General features: G+C 39.5%; 1 protein-coding gene across 8 annotated transcripts in view; it reads right to left on the reverse strand.

Moving 5' to 3' along the window:
* The window catches only part of DMXL2 (Dmx like 2), a 153,260-nt gene that overhangs the window by 72,054 nt on the left and 67,787 nt on the right, over nucleotides 1–13,419 (reverse strand). For all 8 annotated transcript variants that reach the window (XR_007776179.1, XR_007776180.1, XM_050966857.1 and 5 more), the window contains 5 exons: nucleotides 7,081–7,178; nucleotides 5,126–5,291; nucleotides 4,291–4,555; nucleotides 2,177–3,285; nucleotides 805–996 (listed from right to left, as the gene is read on the reverse strand). Coding sequence is in view for 6 of the 8 variants with exons in the window: in XM_050966857.1 (XP_050822814.1) it covers nucleotides 805–996; nucleotides 2,177–3,285; nucleotides 4,291–4,555; nucleotides 5,126–5,291; nucleotides 7,081–7,178 (1,830 nt within the window). In the remaining 2 variants the exon portion in view is untranslated. The remainder of the gene's footprint in view (nucleotides 1–804; nucleotides 997–2,176; nucleotides 3,286–4,290; nucleotides 4,556–5,125; nucleotides 5,292–7,080; nucleotides 7,179–13,419) is intronic.

Here is a 13,419-nt window from a genome sequence, read left to right on the forward strand (position 1 = left end):
AAAGGATTTTTTTTTTTAATTGTCTTTCAACCATTTGACAACCCATTCTATTTTCCAGTATTGGTTTTTTTTCCATTTAAATGTCAATATTGAATTAAAATTTGCAGTATGATCATCTGAAAGTAACTCCTGTTAACGCACCAGTAAACCATGTCTTTGTCTATTAAACTCTTTGGGACTTTTGTCATCTGTGTTTACTTCCTCTGAACACATTGGCCTTTAGCTTCAGAGTTTCTTCAGCTCAGAATATGGAGCCAGATTTTCAGTGGGTGTAAGTCAACATAGCTTCATTAAAACCAACAATTTATGGCAATTGTATTAGGGCCAGGGTTTACACCTGGGTTAAGACGATTCACTTCCAAGTCAGAATACATAATTGTTGTTTTAATTCCACTCCAGGCATTGGTGGTGGTCAGTTCTGCAACAATGTATTTCATTGATCAACATAAACACTGGGATTCAATGATGCAGCGAAGGCTCAGATTTGACTGGCTTTTTGGTCACTCATGCTCTGGGTTAAAAGGTTTTTGCACTAGTCAACGGATGGAAGGAAACAGCTAAGTGCCAAGATATCAACATTTATCCAGATTATGGGAGAATAGATATATTGCCACAAAGTCTGAAAGAGTGAGTTTGATTTTTCTTGAGACTACCTGTATTGCTCAATTTAAAAATCATCACTTGTGAGCAACGTGGCCATCTGAAACGCATATTCCATGCTGTCACACATTCCCTTCTCACCATATATAAACATACAAATAGCTATATCTCATTTTCAAATTCAGAGAGAACTTTTTGCCTTACCTTTACATCTTCGATATTAGGATGGGGTGGAAATTTCATCTGTACTATGGTGTAAAGAATGTCATGGATGTGGTTATTTAAGTACAGCACAGGGTTGGCTATTACAGTTTTTGTTGAAGCAATACTTGCAGAAAGCAGTGGAAGTGTTGTGGGTAATGGAAGAGGAGACTGAAGTTGCTTTACTGTAGTTTCCTGTTAAAAAGAAAATACAGTAGGTAAGGTGGTCACATAGCTGAGAAGAGAAGTACAGCATATATTTACAATCTTAACAATTAAACAGAATAATCTTCCTTCATCTTTATCTACACAATATGGATGTGATTTTACGCGCACTGAGGTCAATGGCAAATCTCTCATTGACTTTAATGGTCCAGGACCAGAGACTAACATACACCCAACTTTTCTAGAATACTTTTTGATTCCTAGAAGGAAAATGAAACCACTAGCCCTAAGTAACAAGTGTTAGAACTATTTAATACCAAACATTACTATAATAAAAAATTCATTAGCACTAACATGAGCTGAGCTCCTAGGCTACTCAGCAGTCTGAGTTTAATAACAAGTAAAATATTCACATATATAGTATCTTCTATGTGAGGAACTCAAAAGTATTTTACAAACATATTAAAACACCACACTCATGTAATCTTAGTTTTATTCCTATGTTAAATGTGGAAAAAACTGAAGCAAAGTTAAATGATTTGTTCATCATCACACAAGATCTCTACTGCTAAACAGGAAATAAATCCCACTTGCAGTCCTCAGATTTAGTTCTAGATACTTTCTCTAGCATGAAATAAATACAGAGGATGCCAGACAGTGCTTGGGGACACTATATTGTTTGATTTTGTCTTTTGGATCACATACAAATTAAGCCCAATCACTTGTAGTCCCATGGCGTTATTTGCAAGAATTGGCGATATTAGAGCCTGTCAAATTCCAGTTGGAACAATATAGGTGGACAAGGTGTAATTACCAAAAATGGAATGTGCATAGAATACTGAATCTTAACACTCAGATACCAGCTTAACCTGAAAATAGTGAAATAGGATCTTTAATAATCAAATCTGGATCCTGGCCATCTAAGATTTATGCAAAAGCAGCATCCCAAAATACCAGACTGTGCCCCCTAATTCCACCTGGGGAGTTAGAACTCTATAAACTTAGAGGGAAGAGTACCATGTACTGACTTACCAACCCGACTGCAGTACCCTAGAAATGTCTGATCTAAGTACTACTCTGGCCCAACCTTGTTAAGATGAGTGATTTGACAAAAATCACAGTCTGAGCTGTGGTTGCAAGACAATGACAAATTCCTAAAACTACTTAAAATGAACTAAACTCAATTTAAACTGATTTAAAAGATTCTTACCTGCTGTGACTCTTGCAACAAAAACTTGAGTTCCATTCTTACAGACGCTAGACCACCACCTTGTGCCCCATGAAGGCTACAGTAACTTAGGAAAACTCTCAGGAGAGCTTGATTCTTTTGCAGCCACCACTTTCGTCTTTCAGCATGCTCTCGTTTCACCTGCAACCTACGTCTTTCTATCTGGTGACGTTCATATGAGCCAATATCTGGCTTATCCACAATTTCTTCATGATCAAGTAGGTCACCATCTACTTTAGTATATGTTTCACAATAGTCTTTGCCACCTGCTTCATGGTTACATATTTCATGCATAGCAGCAATTTCTTTTTCCAGCCAATTGTACAGTTGAAATCTAAGCTTCCCTCCATCTACCTCATACCCCGTAGCCAAAGTCCTAAGTTCGGTCATGAGGATCTTCAAACAGGCTCTGAACTTGAGTTGTTCAGCAATTACATCAACCTCAGTGTCACCTCCATCAGAATCTTCCCCTTGAGGTGTCTGTAGTACATCAGTGTGCGTACTCTTCTCATCTAGTTTTCCATTTTTAGAGTCCAATTTTGAACCTTTCATTGTTAAACCAACATCATCTTTCTCTTCCTCTGAGCCATCTTTGTCTTCACCCCAGTCAAGAATAAGAGACTCTTCATCGAATTTTACTGCTGGCTGACTCCAGTCAAATTGTGCTGAAGAACCAGTGCTACTTTCCACAGCAGATGAAGCTGAAAATGGCTTTGACCAGTCTAGATTACTACTTTCAACACCAATACTCACAGTGTTTGACTCTAGAATCACACCAGTTTTTCTAGTGGGACTTAAACTGGATTGATCTTTTTTGGTAGAAGTGCTGGACGACTTACTTATTCTTGGAATTTTGGAAAGAACTTCAAGAGCCAAAACAGGGCATCCCACTTTAAAATGAGCATTTGCAGTGGTGAAGAATAATTTTCTCTCTACAAGATTAATTTTATCAACAAAACTTTTCTCAGTTTTTATACCTAAAGTGGCCAGAGTCCCTTCTGGTGAGCTGAAATGTCTTCGGAGGAGCAAAGGGTGAGTCCGAAGGTAGTTGTAAAAACTAAACACCACAGGATTGCAGGACTTGATGATAACTAGAGGAATTAAACAAATATAACCTCTACTGAAACACATATACGAATGAATATTATTTTAAGGTTGTTTTGCAAACCTATATTTGCCACTTTACAAAACCTTACCAAAACAGTCTAGCATATTTGCAGAAATAAAAAATAATCACATATTCCACAAGAAAAGTAATAACATGAACTGATTATGGAAAGAATAAAAAGTTGTCAGATACTGACGCCCTGTTCCTTCTGCTTTATGGCACTCAGGCAACTCAAATAAAGTGGAAAGCTGGCTTGGTCGGTCAGCTTGGATTGCCACAGTATAGGGGAATTCCTTGGTGGCATAAAATCAGCCTAGCTCACTGTCACCCAGCAATTGGCCCTGGTCTAGCATCTTTTTCAGGTAATGGCTAGGCTAGGGGACCTGGCTGCATCACTGCTGAACTCTGGTAATTTCTGGTACAGAAACGGCTGCCTGAAGGTTACTACAGCTGGGCACAAATTAGAGCAGTGTCAAGGATGCTATAACCGGCAATGTAGATTGAGCCTGCCCCCAGGATAAGGGAAGGGGATGTAAAGTGGCACCTTTGTTTCCACCCTTTCTGGTCTTACAAAGATTGGCTTGTGGGTCCAGGAATGAGCCCAACATTTATTAATAGAAAAAACATTATAAATTGAGTTACATACATTACTCTTACACGTTTTTAAAAATCAGCTCTCTTTTATTAAAAAGACATACTCCTAAAAAACAGATAACGTAATGATACCAGGCAACTATCCTTAGTTCCCCATTTTGTTTAAAACTATTAAAAAATCACTCTCCACATATCCCTTCCACCTCCAGAGAGCCCGTTCCTGAAGTTTCCAATCAAGAACTATAGGATTTGGAGTGAGGAATCCAATCAGTGACTCCCACAGGACAACATGGATTACAAATTCTTCCTAAAAGTTGAATTGAAATGTTTATTTAGAAATAAACATCCTTTTTTTTTTAACCAGAATAAACTACAACACTGATATTTCTCCTACCTGGATTTTCATCATCTTCCTTAGGTGTTTGTTCCAATAAAGTGTCAAGTGCTCTAGTGTAGTCTTTCGTTATCCAATAGGCAAGATTTCGCAGGAAGGGATCAGGATGTAATTTAGTACATCTGAATCCAGTTCCATCTTTCTGGCAACCCAAAATTTTTTCATAAAGAATGGATGTATAGGTGAGGGAGGTCTCAAATTCTGATTCATATAAACGAGCAATAACCATGGCCAGCTGAATATCATCCATTTTTTCAAGACACACCTGTGCATAAAGCGTGAAAAGCAAGCTGCTGCATTAGGGTAGCCTAGCTCTCATAAAGAAAGAATGAATTAAATAACCACCTACATTTAGAAAAAAGAGTAATTTTCCCATCATGTAAAACGTTTAAAAGGTACATCAAATTTCGGGGGCAGAAACTTGGATCCAAGTATATTTTTTCCCCTCTGTTTGGTCAGAAGTGTGCTGATTTTTTTTTCAGATTTTTATAAAATTCTGGTTTATTTAGTAGTGTATCAATGGATCAATAATCTAATAGACTTTTTTCCTTCAGGCTTAAGCACAAATTTTCAGCCTTAATTACATGAACATTAGTTTTTTAGGGGGGGTTGGTACTGAACCATATGCAGAATTATAGCCGACATCCTGTAATAAAGACTCCTGTAATATGTACACACACAGAGGCAGCATTAATGTTGCATAACCCTGACTTTTCATTGCTCCACTGTACAACTTTCTCTTGCCATAGCTTTTGTGAAAAGATTAACAAACAACAATGTTCATCGCAGTGTAATTCTCAAGTTCAGTTATGAAATTCCACAGTACTTTGTATACCTCTATAGCATCTTTCAGGGAACCAGCTAGTAAGAAAAAAGCAGCAGACTGTTCAAAGCGTTGTTTCCCCAACAAAGCAAAAGCATTCTTCAAAGCTGCTTTGCGCCACCTATCTTCACTGAAATTATGGCTGAAAAATGTGGTCATCTTTTCATCGTACTGAGACCTGTGTTAAAAACAAACAAACTCAACACATACAGTACTTAGTTATAACTTGGGGCTGTCAAGCGATTAAAAAAGTAATTGCGATTAATCACGCTGTTAAACAACAATCGAATATCATTATTTTAAATATTTTTGGATGTTTACTACTTTTTCAAATATATTGATTTCAATTACAACATAGAATACAAAGTACAGTGCTCACTTTATACTTATATTTTATTACAAATATTTGCGCTGTAAAACAAAAAAAATGTATTTTTCAATTCACCTCATACAAGTATTGTAGTGCAATCTCTATCATGAATGTTGAACTTACAAATGTAGAATTATGTACAAAAAATGCATTAAAAAATAAACAATGTAAAACTTTAGAGTCTACATGTCTACTCAGTCCTACTTCTTGGTTAGCCTGTGACTCAGACAAACAAGGTTGGTTACAATTTGCAGGAGATAATGCTGCCTGCTTCTTGTTTACAGTGTCACCTGAAAGTGAGAACAGGTGTTTGCACGGCACTGTTGTAGATGGCATTGCAGGATACTTATGTGCCAGATGCTCTAAAAAGTCATGTGTCCCTTCATGCTTTAACCACCATTCCAGAGGACATGCGTCCATGCTGCTGACGGGTTCTGCTCAATAACTATCCAAAGCAGTGCGGACTGATGCATGTTCATTTTCATCATCTGAGTCAGATGCCACCAGCAGAAGGTTGATTTTCTTCTTTGTTGGTTTGGGCTCTATAGTTTCCACATCAGAGTGCTGCTCTTTTAAGATTTCTGAAAGCATGTTCCACACCTCGTCTCTCTCAGATTTTGGACAGCACTTCAGATTTTTAAACTGTAGTGCTGTAGCTATTTTTAGAAATCTCACATCGGTACCTTCTTTGCATTTTGCCATATCTGCTGTGAGAGTGTTCTTAAAACAAACACGAGTTGGGTCATCATCAGAAACTGCTATAACATGAAATATATGCATAACGCGGGTAAAACAGAGCAGGAGACATACAATTCTTCCCACAAGGAGTACAGTCACAAAGTTAATTGATGCATTTTTTTTTTAAACGAGCATCATCAGCATGGAAGCATGTCCTCTGGAATGGTGGCCAAAGCACGAAGGAGCATACCAATGTTTAGCATATCTGGCATATTCTTCCATGTAAATACTTTGTAATGCTAGCTACAAAAGTGCCATGCAAATGACTGTTCTCACTTTCAGATGACATTGTAAATAAGAAGCAGGCAGCAGTATCTCCTGTCAATGTAAACAAACTTGTCTTAGCAATTGGCAGAATAAGCCGTAGGACTGAGTGAACTTGTAGTCTCTAAAGTTTTACACAGTTTTGGTTTTGAGTGCAGTTATGTAAACAAAAAAATCTGCATTTGTAAATTGCAATTTCATGATAAAGAGATTGTACTTCAGTATTTGTATGAGGTGAATTGAAAAATACTATTTTTTTTTCATTTCTATAGTGCATATATTTGTAATAAAATATAATATAAAGTGAGCACTGTGCACTTTGTATTCTGTGTTGTAACTGAAATCAATACTAAAAAGTAGAAAAAATCCATAAATATTTAATAAATTTCAATTAGTATTCTATTGTTTAAGCGTGATTAATCGTGATTAATTTTTTTGAGTTAACTGTGAGTTAATTGCGATTGACAGCCCTACTTAAATTATATCTTTTAATCTTTTGATCCAAGATCAGCTAAAATGAATTTCTAATCTGAAAGAGTTCTTTACACTATTAGTTTTATACTTACTTTTAAAGTCAAAGGCTAACGGAACTCACCTAAACAGACCCCACACCACTGCTTTTTTCTTCATAGCAAGGTAAAAAATTGCAGCATCCAAGGCATCATTGTTCCTCTGAAAAGCAGCTTTTGCAACCTACAGTAGTATATGGAGAGCAAATAGAATTATTTCAAAAAAGCAGCTTTCCGCTAAAAAAATGCACAAACTCTGCTGGGAAGGATAGCATGGAGTTTGTGTGTATTTCTATAAAGCAATGTAACTGGTTTCTAAATATTTTGCAGAAGACACTTTTTATACAGTTTGTGAGTAGATTACACTGTAAATGTAAGTTTAATTTTTCTTAAGACCTTTAGAAAATAATACTGAGGCATATATTTAAAAACATAAAACACGAAGTTACAGAAGGGCAAATAAAAATCTTTCATTCCTCAAACCTGATGAGGTACTCTTCACCAGGCAACACATATTGTTGTGGTATTCTCGCACTGAGGTTACCTCTCTGGGGGAGGGAACTCCAGTTATTAGGAAGAGACAGGTATTAGTAATGGGAGAGTCAATCACTAGAAACATAGATAGCTGGGTTTGCAATGACTGGGAGAACTGCATGGTGACATGCCTGTCTGGTGCAGATCTCTCAAGACATCTAGACAGATTTATGTGTAGTGCTGGGCAGGAGACAGTGGTCGTGGTACACGTAGGCACCAATGACATAGGGAAGGGTAGGTGAGAGGTCCTGGAGGCCAGATGTAGGCTGCTAGGTAAGAGACTAAAGTTCAGGACCTCTATAGTAGCATTTTCTGAAATTCTTCCAGTTCCACGCGCAGGACCAGATAGACAGGCAGAATGGCAGGGTCTTAATGCGTGGATGAGACAATGGTGTAGGGAGGAGGGGTTGAGATTTATTAGGAACTGGGGAAACTTTGGGTAAAAGGGGAGCTTATACAAGAAAGATGGGGTCTACCTAAACCAAAATGGAACCAGATTTCTGGCACTAAACATTAAAAAGGTTGTAGAGCAGTTTTTAAACTAGGGGCTGGGGGAGAGCCAACAGGTGCAGAGGAACATGTGGTTTGGACAGAGACATCCCTTAGGGGAGGATCTACTAATAGAGATTCTCTATGTCCTAGTAAGGAGGAGAGGATGGAAGATGCTAAAATACAGGTAGGATCTGATGAAAAACAATGAAATGAAAAAAGTCCCATTTAATTACATCATGTAATGGCAGACAGCTAAAAAGTGACAATTTTTTAAATTGCTTAAATACAAATGTTAGAAGTCTAAATAATAAGACAGGTGAACAAGAGTGCCTTGTATTAAAATGTAATATAATATACATATTATATACATATAATAGGTGTGACGTTGCACCCCATAATGCTTTACAGAAATATACTTATGAGCGTAAATAGGACATAACTGGAATATGTTTTATGCTAGATATGCCATGTAACATATCTTTGCAAAGGTTATGATCTACTGAATATATTCACCATATTTGTATGCACGTATCATTTTTATATCTGAAGTTATGAGCGTTGGCTCTGTTTGTATTTAAAGTGTTTGCTGTAAGAAGCACATAAGGCCGACTTGGTCAACGTAGTGTGAAGGGCTTATTCAAGTAATTGGGAGAATTTAACTAACAATGGACTTTGGGAGGTGCCAATCCACATCTGAGCTTTCCTGGGAATGTTCAAACTAACATGTAAACAATAGCATCAGCCTGCAAAAAGCTGAATCATCCATAGACATGTGACTTGCCCAGGTGGCTCCAGACTCCATCTTGAAATTGCATAGGAGAACAAAGGCGTTTCCACCCATAAGAGAGACTATAAAACGACCTGGAAACCCTTCTATTTTGTCTTCAGCTGGCTCAAAAGATAGCCTTTCCATCCCCAAAGACATGCTTAAAAGAAACTGCAACAAATGACAGTAACTACGGGGTTGTGAGTGATTGCTGGATCCAGACTAGGAAGGAGTCTAGTTTGTGAAAGAAGCTTATTGGAACATCTCTGAGGGTGAGATTTACTTGCATTTTGTTTCCTACTGTACTAGGCTTAGACTTGTATGTTTTTGTTTTATTTTGCTTGGTAATTTACGTTTTTCTGTCTATTACTTGGAGCCACTTAAATCCTACTTTTTATATTTAATAAAATCACTTTTTACTTATTAATTAATCCAGAGCAAGTAATTAATATCTGGGGGAGCAAACAGCTGTGCAAATCTCTCTATCAGTGTTACAGAGAACAAACAATTTGAGTTTACCCTGTACAGTAACTTCTCACTTAATGTTGTAGTTATGTTCCTGAAAAATGCGACTTTAAGTGAAACGATGTTAAGCGAATCCAATTTCCCCATAAGAATTAATGTAAATAGAGGAGGTTAGGTTCCAGGGCAGCTTCCCCTACTCTGCAAGCAGCAGAGGTGGGGGTTTCAACCTTCAGCCCGCCCATTCCAATCCTTCCCCCCACCGCCTCCCCTTTTACTTCTCTTGCAGCATCCTGGCTCCTCCTCTCCCTTCTAAATGCCAAGCCAGCTGGTTGCTGCCAGCAGAAGAGGGAGTGGAAGTGCACCAACTCCTCACTCCTCCCTTCTGCAAAGGGCAATCAGCGGCTTGTGGTGTTTTGGAAGCAGGAGGGAGGGGGAAGGAGCAAGGACTTGGCATGCAGGCTCCCCCTCCCTCCCCGGGCAGAAGGGAGGGGGGAGGAGCAAGGACTCGGCGCACTTCCACTCCCTCCCCTGCCTCCTGCCAGCGGCAATCAGCTGGCTTGCGGTGTTTTGGAGGCAGGAGGGAGGGGGAAAAGCGAGGACTGGCACGCCTCCCCCCTCCGTCCGCTGCCTCCTGAACACCACAAGCCAGCAGATTGCTGCCGGCAGGAGGGAGGGGGAGCCTGCAAGCCGAGTCCTCACTCCTCTCCTCTCCCTCCCGCCGGCGGCAATCAGCTGGCTTGCGGCGTTTGAGAGGCAGCGGACGGAGGGGGAGGCATGCCAGTCCTCGCTCCTCCCCACTCCCTTCTGCCTCCAAAACACCACAAGCCAGCTGATTGCCATGGATAGGAGGCGGGGGAAGGAGAGGGAAGGCACTGATCCACAGGGTCTGCTGGCAGGTGGGAGGCACTGGGGGAGGGGCGTAGGGAGGCTGCCAACTGTGGAAAAAGCAGGCAGCCAAACAACGTAAGAGTGCAGCATTGCACAACTATTAATGAGTATGCTCTAACTGATCAGCAACGAAACAACGTTAAGCGGGACGACTTTAAGTGAGGAGTTACTGTATAAGCTTTATAAATGGATTTATTTGGGATTTGGATCCCACTGGGAACTGGGTATCTGGGTGCTAGAGACAGGAGCACTTCTTAAGCTGTTTTCAGTTAAGTCTGCAGCTTGTGGGGGATGTGGTTCAGATCTGAGTCTGTGTTTGTAGCAGGCTAGCATGTCTGACTCAACAAGACAGGGTACTGAAGTCCCAAGCTGCCAGGGAAAACGGGCTCAGAAGTAGTCTCAGCACATCAGGTGGCAGTCCCAAGGGGGTTTCTGTAACCCAACCCATCACAATAGGCACCGCAGAAATTCGGTGGAATTAGGATAATTAATGGGACACAGTAATACCGGGTGTAAAATATATGGGAAGGACAGAACAAGTCGTGCTGGTGGGGGAGTGACACTATATGTGAAAGAAAGCAGAGAGTCAAATGAAGTAAAAATCTTAAATGAACCAAACCGTACCATAGAATCTCTATGGATAGTAATTCCTTGCTTGAATAATAAGAATATAGCAGTAGGGATATATTACCAACCACGTGACCAGGATGGTGATAATGAACTCTGAGATGTTCAGGAAGATTAGAGAGGCTATAAAAATAAAAAGCTCAATAATAATGGGGGACTTCAACTATCCCCATATTGACTGGGTATATGTCAAGTCAGGGCGAGATGCAGAGAGAGTTTCTTGACACCTTAAATGACTGCTTCTTGGAGCAGCTAGTCCTGGAACCCACCAGAGGAGAGGCAATTCTTGATTTGGCCCTAAGTGGAGCACAGGATCAGGCCCAAGAGGTGAATATAGCTGGCCGCTTGGTAATAGTGACCATAATATAATTAAATTATAACATCCTTGTGGTGGGGAAAACTCGAGAGCAACCCAACATCGTAGCATTTAATTTCAGAAAGGGGGACTACACAAAAATGACGAAGTTAGTGAAACAGAAATCAAAAGATATAATGACAAAAGTGAAATCCCTGCAAGCTACATGGAAACTTTTTAAAGACATCATTGTAGAGGCTCAACTTAAACATATATCCCAATTAAAAAACATATGAAGAGAACCACTGCGGCTAAACAACAAAGTAAAAGAAGCAGAGAGAGGTAGAAAGGAATCCTTTGAAAGGTAGAAGTTAAACCCTTGTGAGGAAAATAGAAAGGAGCATAAACTCTGGCAAATGAAGTATAAAAATATAATTAGGAAGGCCAAAACATAATTTGAAAAACAGCTAGCCAAAGATTAAAAAAGTAATAGCAATTTTTTTTTAAAGTACATCAGAAGCAGGAAACCTGCTAAACAACCAGTGGGGCCACTGGATGATCAAGATGCTAAAGGAGCACTCAAGGACGATAAGGCCATTGCAGAGAAACTAAATTGAATTCTCTACATCGGTCTTCACTGTTGAGGATGTGAGGGAGATTCCCAAAGCTGAGCCATTCTTTTTACGTGACAAATCTGAGGAACTGTCCTAGATTGAGGTGTCATTAGAGGAGGTTTTGGAACAAATTGATAAACTAAACAGTAATAAATCACCAGGTCAGACAGTATTCACCCAAGAGTTCTGAAGGAACTCAAATGTGAAATTGCAGAACTACTAACTGTAGTCTGTAACCTATCATTTAAATCAGCTTCTGTAACAAATGACTGGAGGATAGCTAATGTGATGCCAATTCTTAAAAAGGACTCCAGAGGTGATCCGAGCAATTACAGGCTGGTAAGCCTGACTTCAGTTAAGGGCAAACTGGTTGAAACTACAGTATTGAACAAAATCGTCTGGCACCTAGATGAACATAATTTGTTAGGGAAGAGTCAATATGTTCTTTTGTAAAGGGAAATCATGCCTTACCAATCTACGACAATTCTTTGAAAGAGTCAACAAGCATGTGGACAAGGGGATCCAGTGGATATAGTGTACTCAGATATTCAGAAAGCCTTTGACAAGCCTCATCAAAAGCTCTTAAACAAAGTAAGCTTTAATAGGATAAGAGGGAGGTCCTCTTCGGATGGGTAACTGGTTAAAACATAGGCAACAAAGTAGGAAAAAATGGTCAGCTTTCAGAATGGAGAGAGGTAAATAGTGGTGTCCCCCAGGCGTCTGCACTGGCCCAGTTCTATTCAACATATATATAAATGTTCTGGAAACAGGGGGTAAACAATGAGATGGCAAATTTTGCAGATTTTACAAAATTACTCAAGATAGTCAAGTCCCAGGCAGACTGTGAAGAGCTACGAAAGGATATCTCAAAACTGGGTGACTGCGCAACAAAATGGCAGATAAAATTCAGTGTTGATATATGCAAAGTAATGCACATTGGAAAACAATCCTAACGAAACATATAAAATGATGAGGTCTAAATTAGCTGTTAATACTTAAGAAAGAGATCTTGGAGTCATTGTGGATTGTTCTCTGAAAACACCCACTCAATGTGTACCGGCAGTCAAAAAAGCAAACAATGTTGAGAATCATTAAGAAAGGGATAGATAAGACAAAATATCATATTGCCTCTATAAATCCATGGTACACCCACATCTTGAACTGCATGCAGATGTGGCCACCCCATCTCAAAAAAGGTGTATTGAAATTGGAAAAGGTTCAGAAAAGGCTATGGAATGGGTATGAAATGGCTGCCACATGAGAGAATAATAAGACTGGGACTTTTCAGCTTGGAAAAGGGATGACTAAGGGGCGATATGATAGAGGTCTATAAAATCATGACTGGTGCGGAGAAAGTAAATAAGGAAGTGTTTTTACTCCTTCTCCTAACACAAGAATTAGGGGTCACCAAACAGAATTAATAGGCAGTAGATTTAAAACAAACAAAAGGAAGTGTTTTTTTTTTTCACACAACGCACAGTCAACCTGTGGAACTCCTTGCCAGGGCATGTTGTAAAGACCAAGACTATAACGGGGGTCATAAAAGAACTAGATAAGTTCATGGAGGCTAGGTCCATCAATAGCTATTAGCCAGGTGTAGCAGGGTGATCACTCCCTCCTGCCCTGAGAGGTTTAATAACAGCCCGGGGAGAGGGCTTTGGCAGGGGAAAAGCTACCAGGCTGATTGGGGAAGAAGCTGCAGCTGGGCCATGCTGTAATCAGATCTCAGCTGGCCCTAAATAAG

Source organism: Gopherus flavomarginatus, chromosome 9 (genome assembly GCF_025201925.1).
Source record: "Gopherus flavomarginatus isolate rGopFla2 chromosome 9, rGopFla2.mat.asm, whole genome shotgun sequence".
NCBI classification, from domain to species: domain Eukaryota; kingdom Metazoa; phylum Chordata; order Testudines; family Testudinidae; genus Gopherus; species Gopherus flavomarginatus.